Raw genomic sequence first — 21,739 nt, 5'->3', positions numbered from 1 at the left:
CTTAATTGGCCTCTGTAATCAATGCATATCTCTCTTTCATTATTTGTGAAGTTAAACAGCTGAGTGAGATCTGTATGTCTGAAAAAGTGCTGCAAACATGAGCTGAAATATGATCAGCTAATGATAAACACCAAAGCTAAACTGCAATCATCATAAACTGTCTAATAAAGCTTATGCAAATAACACATTTCAGATTGCTGCATCTCAAAAAGCTCTTATCTCCTTATAAATCTGAACCTAATGACTGCAATTTGAACTGAGCTGTTAATGAAGTTGAACTAAAGAAGATGTCTGAGGGGCGTGCTGGCTGATTAGTGGTGTTATTAATTAACTACTGAGTCATTCCTTTCCCAAAGTCAATCTATATTCTACTGCCAAATTAAGTTATGTGAAAAGCAAAAAAAAATGTGAGTCAGTTTATGACAAAAAAGGACCAGATATCTGTATTTTAGCAAAAAAGTGCAATGAGGATATAGAGCATTTTGGGAACATCTCTTAATTTTTTTCAATATGTCTGATGTTTTAGGTGAGAAGACCCTTACTGAGAACATTCTTCTACACTGATACGACACCAAAGAAACATCAGATCAGTATCACATTAACAACCTCAGCTCCAGTCCCGGTGCAGACCTCCGCTATAAAACTGACTCCATTTTGTCACTCATATCTTGGTCCTCCAAGTGGTAAATTAACTTTGTCCTGTTGGCTGGGCTCTGGGTGATCTCCTTGCCCAAATTGTCCAGAGTCACATTGGAGGCGAAGAGTTCGGTGGGCGTGAGGTAGCCCTCGCTGTTCTTGATGTATTTCCTGTAGTTCTTTCTCAAACACTGCCATGTGGTGGCGTACAGGATGAAGGCAGAGGACTTGAGGGCGATGGCGATGCTGACGTACAGGTGCCTGTAGGCCACGTTGTCGTACAGCATGCAGGCTCCCTTCTCTCCGCAGACAGAGCTCCAGAACAGACAGGTGGAGTCGATGCCCATGCCGAAGATCAGAGGGGGGGGGATGAAGCCTGCAGCAAGAGAGGATGGTGCACAGAAAGCAGGTGAGGAGTTCAACAAGCATAGCATTTGCATGTGTCTTATATCCAGACAGATGAGGTTAGTTTTAAAGGGGCCCTTCTATGCTCTTTCCAGGTTCATATTTGTATTCTCTGCCTCTACAGTTATTGTACATGCTTTAATGTACAAAAAGCAGGATAAGAAATATAAAGATATGTCTTATCCTGCCTGTGCCTGAAGAAAAAACTCCCTCTGTAGACCATTTACATGCATAAGAACCTATATAACACACTACAGGAAAGGGAAAACCCCCAAAAGCATAATAGGGCTTGTTTAAAGGAAATCCCCGATTTTGAATGTTTGAGTCTTTTTTAATCATTCAATCAGGGCAAACTCTTTTTAATGAAATCAGTGAAAAGGAATTTGAAAGGCTAAACGCCAACAAACACAAACCCGGTTTGAAGCAGATTTGTTGTTACATCTATAATGATGTTTACTGTACTGCTCATGGAAACAGTCTAAGGACTTTTTTGCTCATGGAAACAGCCTAAGGTACGCACCCTCTGAGAGACCTTCTAGCATTTAAAGGAGAGTAAATGCCAAATATTCAGCCATCAAAACCCAAATGGCACAAGGTAACCAGAGAAAGGTGCATAACATTACTTTAAGGTTTCAACGCTTCAAGGTAAGTGTAGAAGCGGTTTTGTGTCGTAGGATTTTGTGGGGGATTATATTTGATTGCAAAGTAGAAACTGAGAATACATCGGCATGTAAGCTTTCATTCAAGACGTCATATTAAAGTTACCAAGATATTGTGTTAGACAAAAAGATGAAATTGAATTATTTTGATTATTGAATCTGTATTTTATTTATATTGAATTCTGATTATTGTATTTTACAACGCTCTGGATTTATACGTACATTTGTATGTTGACACTAGAACCGCCAGAGGTCGCTGTATACCTAAAACCGCCAACGGTTCAAATTTACCCACCATTGATTTTCAAGGTACAATTTTATTTTATTTATCATGTAGAAAAGTGGGTTTTGATCGCACAGGGATGAAACTTATACCAATATAATCTGTTGACTCTTAGCTTTTCATATGATATAGTTTGTGCAGATAGCATGAAGTATAAAATATCGCTACCAGTACTGATTTAAACGCTTGGTGTTAGACTTGTGTTTTGTTTAAAAATCTCTCTATCTCTCTCTCTATCTATCTATAACTATCTATCGATCTATCTATAACTATCTATGTGTCTATCTATCTATCTAACTATCCATCTATCTATCAATCAATCTATCTATCTCTCTCAATCTATCTCTCTATCTATAAGGAAAAGCAGTAGACAAAAGGCGTTGCTATAGCAACAGGTCATGTTTACGCTGCATTTTCTATGAGGTAAATATTACCCGCTGGCGGATATAGGTATAAATGGCAATTATTTTGGCGATTTTTTCAATCTGACTTCATATTGACCATTTTTAACAACAGAGGGTGCTACATAACACACTTTCAGGAAAAGTCACTTGAATATTTTATTGAAAAAAAGTTACATACAATCAAAAAACAGCTGCGGGTAAAATTGACCCGTTGGCGTTTCTAATGTTAAGATCACACAAGTCAGAAACAATCCTTTGCAGCCACAACTGGAATCTAATTCTACATATAGTATCATACTAAGAATATAAGTTAGCCTAAATGAGCAGACATGAAAAACAGAAGAATATATTAAATGCATTACCTATCAGTCTCAGGAGTAGGAACAGAACTCCAAGGGCGTAAGACTTCAGCTCTGGATTTACAGTTCTGAAAACAAAGGCAGATTGGAAAGACAGGAATGAGCATAATTGTATTGTACTGCTGAATAAAACAAAAATAAATCGGCGTATTTCTGTCTATAAATGAATAAGCAGTATAGCAGGTAAAATAACAATATAAAAAGTAAAAGTAGTCATTCCAGATTAGCCCATTTGGTACCACTTTACAATAAGACTATACCCTTATAAAGGGTTTACGAATAGTTTGTAATTAATTAATTAATTAGGTTGTGAACACTTTATAAATCATTAATAAGCTTTTATAAGACATGAGATAAACAGGGCAACTGTGACCGGTTGCTTGCCTAATAGTGAGCCCACATTTATCTGTGCTGCTAAGCCTTATATTGGCTACTTAGCTTACTTCGTCTTCTTCATCAGCCAGCTTCCTTGGTGTCTGTTGTTCACTGAGTTGATTCTCCCCCCTTCCATCTTGATGTTTCTTAGCATCTCTTATGACCATTTATGAATGAGTTACTAACATTTATAACTGCCAAAAGGGAGCCTTATTGTAAAGTGCAAAACACATTCCCATTTATTAATGAGTATTAACCATTTATAATTGGTAAAAGGGAGCCTTATTGTAAAGTGTGAAACACAACACCATCTATTGATGAGTCACTAACATTTATAACTACTGAAAGGGTGCATTGTTTTTAAGTTTCATACACATGCCCATTTATGAATGAGTTGTATCTAATATACATTTTTCACATGAAATGCAAAGTAAGATGCAACAGAACCAAGCAAAGCATTTTATTCACACATGAAGAAAATTAGGACTCAAAGTAAGACTATTTAGTATGACTGATACACATTTTTAAACATAAAAGCTTTTCTCAGACATAAATGAAAGACTTGGTAAGACATAATGGTACTCAGACTGGAAAGGCTTTGTGTATATTCTTGAGCAAGCATCCAAGCAGTGCATCAGGGTGACCAGAGCCAAGCCAAGATGACCATTCAAGAACCATGAGGTGTTCCTCCAACAAACTCTCTGTACATGGACATGTCCTTTGATGGTCGACCAAGCTCTTTTTATATGTTGATTGGATATGACTGCCGTCTGGGGGTTCACAAACCACCTGCTGTGGTTTATGGTGTAGTGGTTGTACCCCATGTTACTCAGCACTCTCCTGTATGCCCTCCACTCATCACTAATAATGCTACTTCCTGACTTAACATGCCGTCTAATCAAAGGGGCAAGGTGGCATCTTTATCGTTTCTCCACTAGTTTCAACACTAGTCTCCGCCTTTTGTCTTTAACTCCCATCATTCTGAAGACCCATTTCTTCCTTCTCCAGATATGTCCAAAGCGTCCACGTGCACAATAACAACAAATAAATCATAACATCATCTTAGTTAACAACAAAATGCACACAAAATTACAGTAACAATTGTTGCACATCTTGTTTCAAAATGCCATACGTTTATTTGGTGCATTGTATAAAATAATTTAAGGATAATTATACAGCAATGGTTCATATTGATTTTTATTTGTTATTCTCTTGTACAAGAAAGCCCAGTCTATAACTGCCGAACATAGGAACTGGGTACAGTACCTTCTCCCAGACAAAAATACTCAAATAAAATAGTTTACTTTATCGGCATTGGTGTTACCAATGCTTACTATTTATTTGATATGAATTTGGTAATTCAATTAATGAAAAGAACACAGTTTGGGTTCGTTCTTCAGATATGACTGTGACGTTAACGTGTAAGCTCAACAATGAACTGCAGCTCAAGCAACCATATTGTAATATCTAAATAATCATCTTGAAATATGACATTAATATTTGTAATATACACACATCTTATTGTGAAGTTAATTTCACATACACTAGGCCGCTCTTCAACACTACTTTGACGTTAGCTTGTCTACATAATCGATCATAGCGAATTCAAATTAACCTTATCAATGCATAAAGTTACCTACCTAATAAAATATATCTCTAAGTTACAAGGATGACCTTATTTTACCAACCTCAAACAGAAGCCGTTTGTTCTACAGCATTATCCCACTTAATGCTTAACACTTCTCTATTACATTTTAACTTGGAGGCTACGATTAGTATCGTTAGCACAGATATAGCTACCACTTGCTTACTACATGCTGCTAACCCAAGCCAAACATTCATTAACATTAGCTGACTAAAAACATAAGCAACACATCAATAAAGTACTCAAATTTCACTTACCGCAAAACCGCATTCATGCACCGTCTGTTTTAACCGCAAAGCGAGTCACAATAGTCCGATATAAGCATGGAGAATAGTCCACAAGGCACCAGCACATGAGCACAACAAACACGGCCGAGTTCAAGTTATGTTTCCCGGATGAGCTGAGCAGGCAGAGTCCCTGTAGCATCACGGAGCTGCTAGCAGAGAGACAGGAAGCTAACAACAGCAGTCACTGGACAGAGCAGTCACTCAATGTGACCACGTCCTAATTTATGCATAACTTTAAGGCTTAATATAACTTAAACAAATTATAAATGGTTGCAACTCATTAATAAATGGTCATAAAGAGATGCCAAGAAACATCAAGATGGAAGGGGGGGAATCAACTCAGTGAGCAACAGATACCAAGGATGTTGGCTGATGAAGAAGACGAAGTAAGCTAGGTAGCCAATATAAGGTTTAGTCATCTTGCCAAATAGTGAGCCTGTGTTGATATATGAAAACTATGTTAGAACTGGTTTATAAATTGTTCTTAATGATTAATAAAGTGTTTACAACCTAATTGACCAATGACGTCACGCATTGGCTGTACGGCAACCCAAGAGGTAATAATAATAATTCTAAATAAAACAGGAAGTTAACCTAAATTACATTTAAGACACTGCAACGAAAGTAACAAAAACAATGTAGTATACTTTTCCGTTTCACAGAACACAAATTGGGTTATTTACATAATTATGTTTACACTGGTGACATTTACGGGACACAATTCACTGGGTTATATAGTGTGTGTTGCACCACGGACGAGTTAGTGAGTGCACCTGTGTTGTGTTGTCATTCTAGCTTGTGTAGCGACATACAAGATCATCCTGCTTTGCTGTAATGTGATGGAAAATAAAGTGTGGTGTTCCATACTAAACACGCCGCTTCCGACTCCCATTCATCGGCTCTACTGTCGATTGTTCTTTTTTAACATTCAAACATAAAAAATAACAATCGACATTAATCTGAATGAGGGAGGTGATTTATTATCATTACAACGTAATTTCCCGATCATTTAAATATGAATATGGTGAAATACATTCTTACAATAAGCGAGAAATTGATTTAACTCCTGTTTGACAATAACTGTGAATTTATTTCTCTCATTCGTCTTTGATCAGACCCCCGGTATACCCTAGTCAGCGTCCCTAGTTACACCAATCAGCGTGTGATTACCGTACAGCCAATCATAAGGCGTAACGTCATTGGTAAGCGACGGACCCCGAACAGATCTGGTAGCCCGAGCACATATGGTACTGACACCGGAACCAACAATCAGTTTTTACCGTAAATGAGTTTGGTTCAGAGGACAAAACTACGGTGGCCCTGAAGTGCAAGAAATGCTGTTGTGTTTTCTGAAATGCTGCGGCGTTTTCTGAAATGCTGTGGCGTTTTCTGAAATGCTGCGGCGTTTTCTGAAATGCTGTGGCGTTTTCTGAAATGCTGTGGCGTTTTCTGAAATGCAGTGGCATTTTCTGAAATGCTGTGGCGTTTTCTGAAATGCTGTTGTGTTTTCTGAAATGCTGTTGTGTTTTTTGAAATGCTGTAGCGTTTTGTGAAATGCTGTGGCGTTTTCTGAAATGCTGTAGTGTTTTCTGAAATGCTGTGGTGTCTTGCACTTCAGGGCCACCGTACAAAACACATACAACATTAATTAAACTTGATACTTGTTCACTTGAATTTCACTTTGAATTCTTGGATATTCTCAATGGGTGAATACATTTTTTTATAATAATAATAAAATAATTACAAATAATTAATACATTTTTAAAATGACACTGAAGCTTTCTCAGGGTTGGCCATTGAGTAAACTGGGTGGGCCTGGGCCCACCCTGGCCCTATGGTGGCGACGCCACTGATCTGAAGGTGGATCAGCTTCCCCTGGGAGCATTTCCCCTTACACTAGTTTTGCTAGCTGGAGTGATTCAACAACAACAAAAAGACATATCTGAGAAGAGATCAGGACAAACAGAAAGAGGAAAAGGAAAAGAGAGTACAGTACACTGAAGAGACCAGGAGGGTCAGAGCAGGAGGAGGGGATGAAGACATTAGTAAAGAAGAAGACATGTATGTGAGGGATAAAGATGAAGTGTCAGATAGAGGGACAGAGGCAGGGATCAGGAGGCAGATCAGACTCCAGCTGGACCACATGGTATGTTTTTATTCTCCTTGCATACATATTCCATTTCAGCAGCACAATCTAGCGGCTCTTAGTATTGACACATATTTATTGAAATGTGTTGCTGCACAGGTCACCTTTAGCTCTCTTAAGAGATGGATGATGTCATGTGTGTACTTAATTATGACAACGTACTCTTACTGTACTTACAGTAAACAGAATTCTAGGGTGTCATGAGTATTTTCTGATGTTTTATACTATATGTTAGTTTGTTTGTTTGAACACCTTGTTTCTCTTGTGCATTAAGAACACTTGTGTTAGGGCATGATTTAAAAATAAATAGGTTATATATACAGTACAACATACCACGTACTGCCCACCCTCCAATGCCACCCTGGCATGACCTTTGCCACCCCATGTCAAATGTTCTAGAACCGCCACTAGGTACTAGGACTCTTTCTGAAGTAAAAATAGAAATACTATCATCTTAAATAATGTCTAAATAAAAAATGGAACTTAAGTAGAAGTACAAAAGTATTATAGGCAAATTGCATCAAAGTAAAAGTACTCTTCATGCAGATTGTCTCTTTTAACAGTATTATGGAACATTATTATTCAGCTTTCATCACCAACAATTATATCTTATAATTTTAATGTTGGACTTGATTATTTTTGAAATGCTGGGTGAATTAGCAGAATAGTAGTGCATCATATCATATATGCATACCATGTGTTTTTATGCAACACTTATCTAATTACTATGAAAGTTAAATAAATGTAGTAGAGTAAAACGTAAAAATGTTGCCTCAGAAAATGTTGAATGAGTAGAAATATAAACCATCCTAAGATAAAAGTACAAGCATGGAAAAATAGTACTTACATACTATACTTGAGTAAATGTACTTTGGTACTTTCTACCATTGCCTGTGCCAAAGTGACTTCCTCATGATCCCTTGGAGCAGACACACATGTCACCAGCTCCCTCTGGAGGGGGCTCTATGAACAGCAACCGGTCTCCTCACCTGATGAGGATGATGACAGAGGGGGTCTGGGCCATGGCTCCGATCATGCTGCACACACAGATCACACACAGGAAGGTGAGGAAGGCCTGCTGACAGCCCGGACTGGGACATTTCCCCGGCAGAGCCACCGCCTCCTCACTGGAGCTGGATATACACGTGCAGCTGGTCAGGTTCTGACACAAGGACGAGAGAAGAGATCAAAGTGTTGTTATGGAGATCTGCTGCACTGTGTGTATGCTTCCTGTCTTAAAGCTTGAGATATCCCGGGTATAAGGTGCTGGTGACAGAGCTAATTTCAGTCCCTCACTCACTGGTTTGGTGCAGCCGGCGAAGCAGGCGGAAAGGTAGGTGACTCCGTTGGAGCCACAGACGGGGCTCACTGACGCGGTGTAGCAGTTACAGTTGTTGATGCACGCTGACTCAGGTCGCTGCCAGGACCGCAGCGTCCTACAGTGGGTCAAAGGTCACGTTAGAGAGCATATATATGTTTCTTTTTTTTACATTTTATTGTTACACTTTGTAGTTGGTCTGTACATTTATTCGACAGTGACTGATAAGTATCCACTTACTTTTTATGTTTTTTTCTACAGTTGATATATTTACTGTTTATTTATGTTTATTCTCTAATTTACTTTGTACTTATTTAATTTGCACTGCCGCATTGAGATGGGGACACAAATCATTTCCAAAATTGGGATAAATAAAGCATATCTAATCTACAGCGCTTTTCCTGTTTTAGCGACCACTCTTAGCGCTTTACAACACAAACCGATTGCAATTTAGTTTGCTTGATTGGGATTGAGCATTTTCATATACCTATTACCTAAAGCTGCAAAAAAAAAAATCAAGAAAGACATGGAAAATGCATTCATTACAATAAGGGACCTTTAACATCTTGAAATGTATGACCTTGGCTGAGATCTGCACTTTTAGTATTTCAAGATTATGTTCTGAATATTTAACCATTAAATCCTCAAATCACAAAGTAACAAGGGATGTAAAAGCCAATATTTCCTTTCACTGAAATGCGTAAAATAACTTAAAGGTTTCAGCGCTTCAAGTGGAGTGCTTACTGTTGTACTGTTTGGTCCCTTACACAAGAATTGAATTCTGAATTAATACATAAAAGGTATACAGTACATGTAAACAGAAATGCTAGAAGACATAGCTAAATCCCCACTTTGTTTTTGGGCATAGTTTTAGTATCTATCATGTTTGAAGTCCAAGTAAGGATATCCTGGGAGGAATATGTTTCTATTAAAAAATACATAAGTAGGTTGCCCCTGCTTACTCGTTGCCGTAGGCTACAGTAACCCCAGCGACAGGTCCGGTGTCACAGCCCAAGAACAGGAAAGAAACGTAGCAGGCGGTGGACACCAAGTTGACCATCATGGCCATGCGGACAGCGCCCAGGGCCGACAGGTTCAGCTTCTTCACCAGCAGCCCCCCGAGGAAGATCCCCAGACAGGCACATGGGATGGCTGTCATACCTGGGGAGGGAGGGATGGATGTGGATACGTTTCCAACAATTATTTCAATAAAATTTGCCTGAGAGAAGGTTTCTGTTTTCACAAATGTATTTTTTCATTTAGTTTGACTGTAAAAAAAATAAGGTTCTCCATCATCTTTATGACAAGATTACGCCCCGCCTACCTAGCAGCTGATTGGCCGAGGAAGTGGTGAGGTTGAACTGTTGCTCCAGGTATTTTCCCAGGAACGCAGCAAAGCCAGCGACCACGGCGATCTCCATGCAGGCTGCCAGCGTGATGCAGCTGAACACCGGGTTGGACAGAAGGTGCCGGGTCACCCGCGGGATCACTGGTAGAATTGTGAAGAGAAAAGGAAAAAAGGGAGTTATAATTTCTGAGATTATTCATTAATCAAATATTTTTTTAAAGATTCACAGGTTTATTGGAACAGGAAGTAATTCCTGCCATTCCAACCATCCAATAGGATGGTTGCGGTCTAATTGTCAGTTTAGCTTAGGTACCTTCCTAACGGAGTGAAATGACCCAGAAGTACCTCAGTGGCAGCCATGATAAGTACTGTTCGAATTCTCCAGATGATAGGAAAGGAGCTTTGAAACATCCTTTATAACCTCCTTTAGCTTACGAACCACTGGCCCTTCCTTTACGAAAGGAAAGGAGAAAAGGCTGTCCCACAATACCTTGCGGCTGCAACATTTACCGTTTCACAACATTCGGCCGTTCACGGAAACAACCGATCGACAACTAGATGCGCTTATACTGATGTTTCAGACAGAGGTCAAGAAATAGTGGATCAGAATAGCCGACAGGAGCTGATTTTTGCACTATTTGACTGCAACCGAAATCATTCCTGCAAGTGGTCATTAAACAGTCATTTTGAATTTTGTATGTATCTTGTTTCATTTAATTGTAGGATTGTATTGCACATTCTTACTTCTTAAGTATATAAATAAGTTTTTTTTTTATTTGCCTTTTATTTGAAAATGGATCTATTGCCATGAAATCCAATTAGCCACCAGAATAAATTAAGTATTTCTGATGGAGAATTTTGCAATTTACACAATGCTACACAAATGAGATGGCAATGAAAAGTCCCCGACTTCTTCAAAAGTGCAACATACAATATAATTGAGACATAAAAAGAAAAATAGTAAATTCAAGAACGGGTACACTGTAAGAACAAGTTTGGCAATTTACTTGTCCGAATACATTTTTCACTTGTCCAGAATGACAAGTGAAAAGTTGGGGCCACTGGAGTCTTCTTCTTCACCATCGTTTTTTACATTTTCCCACGGTTTTTACGACACCGGTAACGTAAGTGAGCGGTAAGATTTTACTGCATCACACATAGGGTTGGGTATCGTTTGGATTTTAACGATTCCGGTTATGCGTTTCGGTTCTCGATTCCGGTTCTTTAAGAGGGTAAAAATAAGTCCCATGCCAATTTCACTGGGAGAAAAATCTGTATTCCTATTTACAAATCACTTCATACTGTTTAGCTTTGTTACGGTTATTGAATACAATTACATAAAAATAATCTCTGCATTATTTAGTTGTTTCTAAGTGGTGCAGTTTGAGAATGTACAATTAGCCCAGTCTCCTCTGATGTCACACTGCGACCTGCCCAACCACACAGTCTGTCCAACACACGTCCTGCAACACATCTGCTACAACTGCCCAGCTGGTCACTGTTTGTAAAAGTAAATAAATAGTATTTTAATTTCAATAATGTACTTTCTATACCCTGCTTTATAAACAATACTGACATCCCTGTGCTCCTCCGAGTCTGTCTCACAGTCCGGGGATGTGAGGACAGCGCAAGGACACAGACAGGGAGGCTGCTTTACTTCATAAAGGAAATGGCGGTCAATATTAACAACACAGGAGCTAACACGCTTAATAACATTCATTACGTTATAGAGAAAGAACATAAGAAAGTCTGACAAAGATGAGGCTGTTAAACGGGCACTGGATCCGCTGTGTGTAGAGAGGGAGAGAGAGAGAGCGAGAGAGAGAGAAGCTGAGCTGCACCGTGCAGCGATCAGCTGATCCGGAGAATAGAGAGAGAGCTGCGGTCCGCGGGGACACGGACAATTTGCGAATGAGTTCTGCCTTTTGTAAGCTGAATTTATCAATAAGTTGTAATCACATAAGGGCGAAAAACGTCACGTGTCCATCGGACAAGTCAATGGGAAGATGTAGGCTACTTGTACGATATTGTAAATTACACGTCGCAGACGATCGGACGTGTTTTTTTTTCCGCACACTGGGGTGATATTCAAAATATAATAACATGAAACAGGATGTAAAATTACATTACAAAAATTAAAAACTGTACAGTGAAATGAAATACTGCTCAATGTAATAATATATATAGTATATGGACTGTAAACAGATGTTATATTTTCCCAATATCTCCCCCTCACGTCTCAGATGCTCACACACTGTGAGGCCGCTGTTAATGTCGAAGCCGTGGACGGCCCCGTTGGGTTTGGAGCCCTGGTACTCGCTGAGGGAGGGAGGCAGCATGGCCTGCTCACTCTCCCCCCCGCTGTCCATGTCCGGCTCACCCAGCGACTGGGGGAAGCCAAACATGAAGAGGGCCGACAGGAAGAGTAAGGCACTGCAGAGCAGGAAGCCGCCCCACCACGCCCCGATCCAGCGAGGGTCGTCCGGGGTGATATCTAGCTTACCTGCAGGAGAGGGAGGGACATTTACACCATGGAGGGATGTTGAGTTATGTCATAGGTAGAGGTGTCAATCGATTTAAAAAAAATGAATTTTCAATAATCACAATGATATTAAAACATTTGATAAGTCATACATGTAAAATTGATTTTGGGAGGGATAAAACAAATACATGTGTGGTGTTATAATAAAGAAATGCATGACAAACTGATTTATATTCGATTTTTTGACTTCATTATTACATGATTTCAAAATGTTTCGCTTTAAATCCAACCATTTTCCGACACTGAGCTACCTCTTTGACAAAGCCACAGTTACAGAGAGCCGCTGTGATCACCCTCTCTATAGTGTGTGCTACAAGCATGGATGTATTGTGGCTGCCTCTATCATATTCTGAGCACTATCAGTGGCAATGGCTGCTTTATTATGGGTAGCTCAGTGTGTAGAGACTTGGCTTCATAACAGAAGGGCATGGTTCAAGTTCCAATCAGACTGGACCATTTGTGATGTACTGTGTGTGTAAAACAAACAGACTGGAAAACTGGATTTCCCCTTCGGGATCAATAAGGGTTAATCTCTGAGCTGTAATTACTTGAGGAAGTTGGGATCAGACTTGGTAAAGTGATTATTTTGCATTCATTTTAAGGTGTAAATGAATTGCCAGCGCCATCATGTTGACAACAACATTGACATCAACATTGACAGCCCTAGTCATAAAATGTTAAGAAATTGCATTACAATACTTTGGTGTTCTTAATTTCCTCCTTAGAATCTTAAGAAATACAAGTAATGTAAGTGAAATTAAAAAATGAAAAGATTTATTTGAAGAAATACATAAAGTAGCCACTTACTGGTATCGATGAAGACAGCATCGACGTAGACTTTGGTACAGACAGAACCTAAGATGAAGCCACAGGCCGGGCCGAACACTAATGTGGAAAATAAAATACCTACAAGACAGAGAGACAGAGGAAGAGAAAATAAAAAATTCAGTCAGTTAAAATAGAATGGAACAGCTGTATTGTATATTTAAGTACTTGAATTTAGCTTAGCCTAGTTGTACAGTTAAAAAGAAACTTCTAAAATAAAAGTATATCCACTGTTATGACCCAGTTTATTAAATGTATTATAGTCACTGCTTTTAAAATAGTGACAAACCAAAGTATGTTAATACTGTATATACAAAATATGTACAATTGTATATGTTTATACCTCAGTTGTATTGGTTTATTGTTGATCATGATTTGTAGGCATCAGATCTTTCAATTTAGGCACACGTGCACTTTTAATGCTGATCTCCAAAAATGTTAGTGTTAGGGTGTAAGGTATGTATTTCCCCAATCCATCACACACTAGGTAACCGTAAATAAGCTAAATAAATAATAAATTAGGTGCTTTCCCCCTCCTCTTTCTGCAGAGGGCAGCATTGTATCAGACCTGAAAAGAGTCCAATACTTTAACATGTTATTAAAAATGCGGTAGCAGAGCTGCTGCTGTTGAATCCACTGACGGAGACTGACATTCTATTCAAGGAAAGATTTCATGACAAGAGATTTCATGCGATGTCTCCCACGACAGATTTATTCTGTGTCACTGTAATATGCGGCTCATAGGTTGCACAGCGTAATTGATCTAAAACTACATTATCCAGCAGCAGGATCATAAATAAGAGAGCAGGAAATGGGTTCTAAGTGTAAGAGCAGTGGGGAACCAGAGAGCTTTCCAGTAAGCAGCAGCAGACTGTGCAGAAAGGTGTGTGTGTGTGTGTGTGTGTGTGTGTGTGTGTGTGTGTGTGTGTGTGTGTGTGTGTGTGTGTGTGTGTGTGTGTGTGTGTGTGTGTGTGTGCGTGTGTTGCTGAAACTCAGTTATCCATGCTGGTGGTAAGTGGAACAATAAGCCTGACTGCTAATAAAGAGCCTAGAGCAGGGGAGACTGCCCCCCCGCTGATGGAACGAGAGGGACAGTCGGTTTTCTCTGAGGGATGTAATGATTTGAGCTGTGCTTTTCATCGCTGATAAATCTGAGAGCAGAACGGCTGATTCATTTATTTGGCGTGTTATCAATGCATTTCTAAAGATCAAATCTCCATAATATAAGCCAGAGAGAGAAAATGGTTTCAACAAGCTTTTTTGATTATTTTATGCCAATTGAATCCTACGGAAGCCCTGGGAGGCAAAACAAAGAAAAATGACTGGTGATCTATTTTATGTTGGATGATATTTATATTCCCTTCTCTGTTTATGCTTGAACACTGGTGAATTTCTCATTTGCCTCTTCTTACAAACAGCTGTTTCAGCCCAACAACAGACTTTGTCCATTCTTTTCAGTGTGTTTTAGTGTTTTGGTGCAGAGATAAGAAATATTACAACCTGTGACACTGTGGGTATACCAAGACATGCAAGTATCCCCCCCATATACCTTTTGACAGATTTGGGGTCTTACAAGGGTGCAGTCACCCACATAACAATAATAAACAACTCAAATCATTACAGTAAAAAGCCTCAACCATTATCACAAAACATGTACAGTATGTTTGTGCACTTATTGTAAGTCGCTTTGGATCAAAGCTAAAGGAAATGTTATGTAATGTAAGTTATTCATATCCATAAAGGTGGATTTGACTGATATAGTGTGACTGTGGCTGCGAGGGAGTGCGGTTGTCTTTCAACCAGAAGGTTGTTGGATCCGATCCCTGTCAACATGTCGATGTGTCCATGGGCAAGTTACTTAACCCTGAGTTGCTCCCAACGGTGAATGAATGTGTGTAAATGCTAGTTTCCAAGGGCACTGCTCAGTATGAATGAGGAGAGAAAGGGTGAATGACCTGTAGTGTGTAAAGCGCTTTGAGCGCCTTTGTAAAGACCTGATAAAGCGCTGTATAAGTACAGTCCATTTACCATTTAGTGTCACACATATGTCAGTCACACGATAAGCCTGAGAAACCTCTTACTATCAGGTAGCAGTCAATGTCATTGGTTTTGCAGGTATTTGATCATAAAGCGAAGTTTAGGACAGATAAAGACAACGGATAGAATGTATTTATTAATGGGGCTATATACTGTACCTTATAAGGTTTTTACAATTTATCCTTTTGAGACCATTAGTGTTTCTGTAGAATTCATCCTAGAATAAAAACTGAAACGAATAATAAATTAAACAATAAAAATACACTTAAAATACGATTCTAAACAGAACCTAGCTTTACTGTGTCCCCACATGAGGATAGAGCCTGGAGTGGCCTTGACAGTGAAACAGCTGATGACGGAGAATTAGCGCTTAGCTTTGTGTTGCCGTGAGAAAATACAGAGAGCTCCTGATGGTGTAGCAACAGCTGCTGGACACTATCAGGAGAAGCATTCAGGGCGGATGCCAGTGTGTGGTCTGGAAAGTAAGGCCGTTTCCTGAGAGACACCACTGAGCGCTCATGGCACTGAAAGAATGTGGTACAGTACTGGAGTCATGCAGTAAAACTTTTTTATTATCCTATTGTTCTCTTCCAATAGTGGAGTATTTAGGCTGTGAAAGCCGGTGAGTTCCTTTTGGCACAGCACCTGCTCAATATCTTACACATTCCTTCACAAAAGTGTTCCGCTTTAAAAAACAGATAAATGTCAATGTATTTGTTTTTATATTTTCTGTATTCATTCTTTTTTATATTTAGCACCCCTATAAAAAATGTAGCACTATATCTAAAAGTCAAGGTATGACAGAAAATTGTGCTGATGGAATAAAGGTTACTACGTATTAATGACCTGTTAAGCCCCAAGGTCCCCGCCGGCGGGGACCCTGTTTTTTTTTTCCAGGACACTGTGTCTCAGGGGATGTGTTGTCCCAGATTAACGGAAATAATCTCAGCTAACTGACGATATAAACCATTCTTACCAAAACAAAACACAAGTCTCATAAGAAGCATCTAAATGACCCCTTAGCGAAAAATGCTAACGGACATTGGAACAGAACTCAAGATAAAAGTACCCTTATTACTTATCGTAGCTGCCCATACAAGATATCCGATTAAAGCTGAGGTTCCACAGATTATTTAGGTATATAGCATCATCACTGAGTGATCCGAACTTGCGACAGGGGAAGCAAAGACAGACATCACAACACGTACCTTTACGTAGCTTCTAGGGAGATCGTCTCGCCGTAGCTGTTAATCTGATCAAAAGACGTGTTCAATGGCATTAAAACGAGAAAAAAGGCGGCTGAATCGGTTAATACATAGGCAATGGCGACTGGTCATTAGGGGCAGATGGGGCACAGCCCCACCTAGTGTCAGCAGAAAGTATTAAAAATAATGATTACAAAAAAATGCAAAAAATAAATAAAACAAAATATAAAATATATTTTAAGATCATGTTTAATCATCTGATTCGTGTGTACATTGCTGTTTTAGTCTGTGTTCTTCTAATTAGTGTCTACAGTGTGTGCCTATTGAGCTGTTTAGAGCCATGTGGGACAAAACTCAATCATGCCCTCCCTCTCACTGTCTAAGTGAACGGTGACTGTAAAATCTACACTGCGCATGCACAGAGTATTGTCCTATCTAATGTGTGTGGCAAAAAAAGTATGACCATAGGGGCAGAGTGCTGCCGTCCCCACCATACGTCATCTCACATAATTCAGAGCTGATTGGCTGTAAGTACGTGTGCCGCGAAAAGTGTGGTGTGTGAAGAGGAGGAGAGAGATGCGTCCCAAAACCAGGAAGTGAGCTGCGCATGGGTTCCCTCCACAAATAGCAATGAGATTTCTCCATAGGATTTTAGAAAATAGCTCAAAATAAGATCTGTGGGAAACATACCTGTTAGATAAATGCACGTTTTGTTCAGCCGGATAATATCCACATGTCTACCCTACTTTTATAATTTTCGAATCATAAATCTATCGATTAGATTTATGATAGACTTTTGAAACTGCAAGAAGATAAGGAGGACTTTTACAAACAAGTAATAGAGATTTTTGTCCAGAAGGATAGCCAAATGGACTTCGTCTTCAAGTCAAGGTAAGACCGCAATTTTATTGAAAAGGGGATCTTAATAAGAGAACAATTCAATATTTAAATGATTAAATTACATTTTTTGGGTATCCTTTTCCTGAACTGTCCGATTAAAATTAATCGAAGCATCAGACAAAAAAAGCTTTTGAAAATAATATTATATTTTGATTTAGGTCAAACTATTCTATTTGTAAACCTGAAGAATCAGTGCCAGGGCCTCACCAGCCATGAACCTCACTGCAGAAGCTTATATATAGACATCTAAGTTTTCTGTGCACCACCACTTTTGTACATATAGAAACGCCACTGTCCATAGGTTGATAAAGTTTCTGGGCAATAATTTGAATTATTTATAATCCATAATTCAATTTTTATGTAAATATTGCAGAGCAAAAGTTAGCTGCTAATGGTAGCCACCAGAGTGGCTGCTGCTTCCGGTCTTGACAATGCAGCAGCCTAACACACACACATGACCAAATAAGGACTATGTGCGAGTTCTCCTCGATTCCATTGGCTCTGACGGTTAGAAAGAGATGTCACATGTCAAAATCCAGCAAGGGGAGCCAGAGATATGAAAAATCCACCCAAATGGCCCCAGAAGAGTTTTTTTTTGCTAAATCTGTCTAAAAAGGTCAAATATCACTTGTTTTGCATCAATCTTGATACAGGGTACTTATTATATGTTGTACTTTGGATTCATAAAGCTTTTAGTCTACTAACCCATCATCCAAGGTTAGTTTTCACTATAAGTACAAAATATGTTTTGGACGGACACTATAATTTAAAGTTTTTTACCATGAACAATCTGAATTTTCTTTAAAATAAAAAACATCTATATTGAATCTGACTTTTCTACATCCAACTAACAGGTTTATCATTACTTTGAGAAAAAAGATTATTAATTTAACCCTTTTAGAAGGGAAGATATGGTCATTTGCTCTGGGAATGTCATTTTCGAGCCTGAAACCTGAAAAACAGGCTCGGGGTTTAACAGGTTAAGAAAAAGAGCTCAAACAACGGCAACCACTTAGGAATTATAATGTGCGCACATTGGTAAATACATTTCTTATGAAATCATTTTCAAATGATTGGTTTAACCTTTGTTGGTTCATTAGAGGCAGAATGTAAATCCTTCTGGATTCATTGACTTTTCTATAATTGCAGTTCTGCATCAGTGTGTAGCCGTGGTGGATGAGAGCTATGGACGCAGCAGAAGAGAATACTAAATATTTATGTAAGACTACCCTCTCTAAAACAATATGAAGTACAGGGTGCATTTAGAGAAATAAAAAACCCTGTTAAAGAGGCCCTATTATGCTTTTTGGGGGCTTCCCTCTTCTGTAGTATGTTCAATTGTTTTGTGTGTATGTAAATGGTCTGCAAAGGCTACATTTTGATGCCAAAAGGCCTCCATTGGAGTCCTTTGTTTACTTCAGTAACATAGTGACATCCCTATGTAAAACTCACACTTCTATTGGCTAGCGACACATTATACGTGATAGACTAAGGGGCGGGACATCTCTAAGCGGTTGGCCAATCACAACAGAGCCGGCCTGCTAACCAATCAGAGCAGACTGGGCTCTAGTTTCAGACAGAGGGGGAAAAGAGGTGCTGCAACATAGGCAGTATGAGAAAGATAAAGAGCTTTTTGAACATTAAAGCATGGAGACATGTCACATGAGAGACACTAAATACAAATATGAACCTGGAAATGAGGATTATACAGTCTCATCAGTTGTATGTGAACTTCTGCTATATTAAGTTTGTCTTTATGATGTTTATAAAGCAAACAGCTCACAGCATTAAAGTCCCCAGTGATGACCTGTATGAAGAATGGCCTTTATTTATATATCCTCATGTGTTTCGAGGGCTGTTAGAAAAACAAGGAAACATCCAATTTGGGAACTATATGCAAAACAAAGCCTTCCCCTTTTCTATCTGTTCCCTTCTACCGCGTGAACTCACGAGTACACATGGTCTTTCAACGCACATAAATACACAGTGTCTTTCCTCCATAAAAACAAAGTTGTGTCCATACAATGACAGAGAAGAGAAGCAAAGATGTTTTCCCCCCAAAATATGTCTTTAAAAAAAGTCCTCTATCATATCCCCATTATTTTGGGAGTAAATATGTAACTAGTGATTGCAAGTAGCCAATCAAACTAAAAGAAAGCATATTTAAAAAGGTAATTTCAAAAGGTTTAAAAGGGCAGCGGAGTGTTGGTTGACATAGGGGAATTCAATCTGACACCCATCTCAGACACACGCTGTGTTAGCCCTGCATGCTCTTCCCTGGAGACACCGTGCACTATGAAATATTTCCAGACATGAACCCTAATGGATTTTTGATGTTGCTATGCAAAAAACAAATAACAGTCTGCTGTATCCTCCTTGTGACACTATACTGCTGTGTCTGGAGGATGCCGTAACGAGCACAGGGACAGAATAAAGGTCAAAGAATGGTAAATCAACAAACTAAAGCAAGATTGGCTGAAATGTATTCCCCTGTGCCACTGTAACTCTGCGTCACATGATGACTGGAAATTACTGTAAGTGAAAATGGACAATTCATAGGATCATTTATGTAAGTACAGACACAGGGAAAGTTTAAGAGCTTCCGACGTGTATCCATGTTAAACTGTGGCAGTCATTTGGAAATGGCAGGTAGAGAAACTCCACTTAAGCTGAGAGCGTGCACAGGATCTGACAGCTCCCCCTACGCTGAGTTTGTATAGTTAAGTGATTATAATAATATATATGTAATGTATATATCTATATATCTATATACATATATATATATATATATATATATATATAACAGTCTGGAACTTGGGCTTAAACTTATGGCTTAAACCTGATTTATTATTAGCCAGTGGTGGAAGATACTGGGAAAATACTTTGTTACAATTTTAAGTTATGCATCGATTACATTAGTTTAATAATTATTTAAGAATCATCAACAAAATGAAACGTACTGTAAAGGTATTGCTTTAACTGGTGCAGTAAAATGGTTCCCTGTCACTGTTCCACTTATAGTACCTTTTACATATAATAGCCTAAAAAGTCTATCAAAATCCATTTACTTTAGTAATTTAACGTACATTAAACTCACCCCAGGGAGATAAAACACTCTAATTCATGAAGGAAACCCTGAGGACAGTATCTGAGTGTCCTAAGCTGTTACTCTCCTGAGAATGGGGTTCAATTTAACTAAAGAAAACGTGTGTTTAAAAAAAGATTTTAACAATAAAAATGCCCTATTTTACTTCTGTTAAAACACTGAATATATTATATACATGTTGATTTATGTTCTTAGTTTATGTAAATGGTTTTTTATTACTTTTACTTGTTACTTGACAATTTTCTTTTGCCCATTTCTGTTCGCATTCACTGTTTTTACAAGTGGTCGAGAAAACTCTTGCCTAACAAAATAAATGTTTTCATAGCTCACAAATGGTTTTATTTGTAATGTGAGGAATGTAAAACAATGAAGGAATATCAAACAAGACAGTTGGGGATGTAATAAAGTACATGTAACCAAGTACTTTACTTTAGTACAATGTTGAAGTACTTGTATGTTACCTGGGTATGTTTATTTTATGTTTCTTTATAGTTTTATGCCTCACACATTTTGGAAGCCAATATTGTTCTTTTTACTGCACTACATTTATCTGACAGCTTTATTTCACGTCCTATAAAAGTACCAATGTTAGGTCAAAACTGCATAAGAGCAAGTGCTCCCGAAATATGTCTCTTTGTTCTTTTACTTTTTACCTAATTACTTCAGAAAGGCAACAGTTATTAGTTAGTTACTTTTCCTTAACACAAATTCATTGAGAAGATTTAAACTTACATAGAGTTTTTTGATGGGTAAGTATTTTATTCGTTGAACTCATTAAAATTCCTTCAATCATCAGATTCAAGTTAAAATTGACTTCAAAGTGCGATCTGACTCAAGACGCATGATTATTAAAGCGTTCTGTTTGACAAACAGAATTACCCGTAAGCTTAAACTTTTATCAATAAAGGGAAGCAAAAAAAAAGATTAAAAATATATAAATATCCCGTCTCTAAATATTCAACTTTTGTCCACCCAGGACATATAATTAAGATGACACAAATGGGATCGGATATTAATATAATTTAAGGTAACAATTTACTCAATTTTTAAGGTAACAATTTACGACAACAATTAACACGCACTTATAGAGGATTTTCTCTTTTTATATATATTTAACTTTATTTTAATTTCAGTGTCAGTAACATACCATAAAACACTGTGTTTTTCATTCTTTTCCAAGTACATCTGTCCACCTCCAAGCATTTAGACAGTCAAGTACAACGTAACTGGAATGCATTGTCGGATAAAAAAAGCCTTAT

At 38.4% G+C, this 21,739-nt stretch overlaps 1 protein-coding gene across 1 annotated transcript; it reads right to left on the bottom strand.

Moving 5' to 3' along the window:
* Positions 1–3: 3 nt before the first annotated feature.
* Positions 4–13,355, bottom strand: LOC307028847 (solute carrier organic anion transporter family member 3A1-like). The gene is made up of 8 exons (XM_079664195.1): positions 13,215–13,355; positions 12,102–12,368; positions 9,842–10,006; positions 9,480–9,678; positions 8,500–8,635; positions 8,189–8,361; positions 2,750–2,814; positions 4–1,012 (listed from the first exon to the last, which is right to left on the bottom strand). The coding sequence occupies exons 2-8, from the start codon at positions 12,268–12,270 to the stop codon at positions 636–638; spliced, it is 1,284 nt and encodes a 427-aa protein (XP_079520321.1). The 5' UTR covers positions 12,271–12,368; positions 13,215–13,355; the 3' UTR covers positions 4–635.
* Positions 13,356–21,739: the final 8,384 nt, after the last annotated feature.

Source organism: Notothenia rossii (genome assembly GCF_949606895.1).
Source record: "Notothenia rossii genome assembly, chromosome: 2".
Taxonomy (NCBI): domain Eukaryota; kingdom Metazoa; phylum Chordata; class Actinopteri; order Perciformes; family Nototheniidae; genus Notothenia; species Notothenia rossii.
This window is presented reverse-complemented; position numbering and strand designations above follow the sequence as displayed.

Coding starts and splice junctions, on each gene's coding strand:
- LOC307028847 (XM_079664195.1), bottom strand. CDS start 12,270: ATGTTTGGCTTCCCCCAGTCGCTGGGTGAGCCGGACATGGACAGCGGG. Junction 9,679..9,841: donor CTCGGCCAATCAGCTGCTAG/GTAGGCGGGGCG, acceptor CTCCCTCCCCAG/GTATGACAGCCATCCCATGT. Junction 1,013..2,749: donor CCTACTCCTGAGACTGATAG/GTAATGCATTTA, acceptor CTCTTGCTGCAG/GCTTCATCCCCCCCCCTCTG.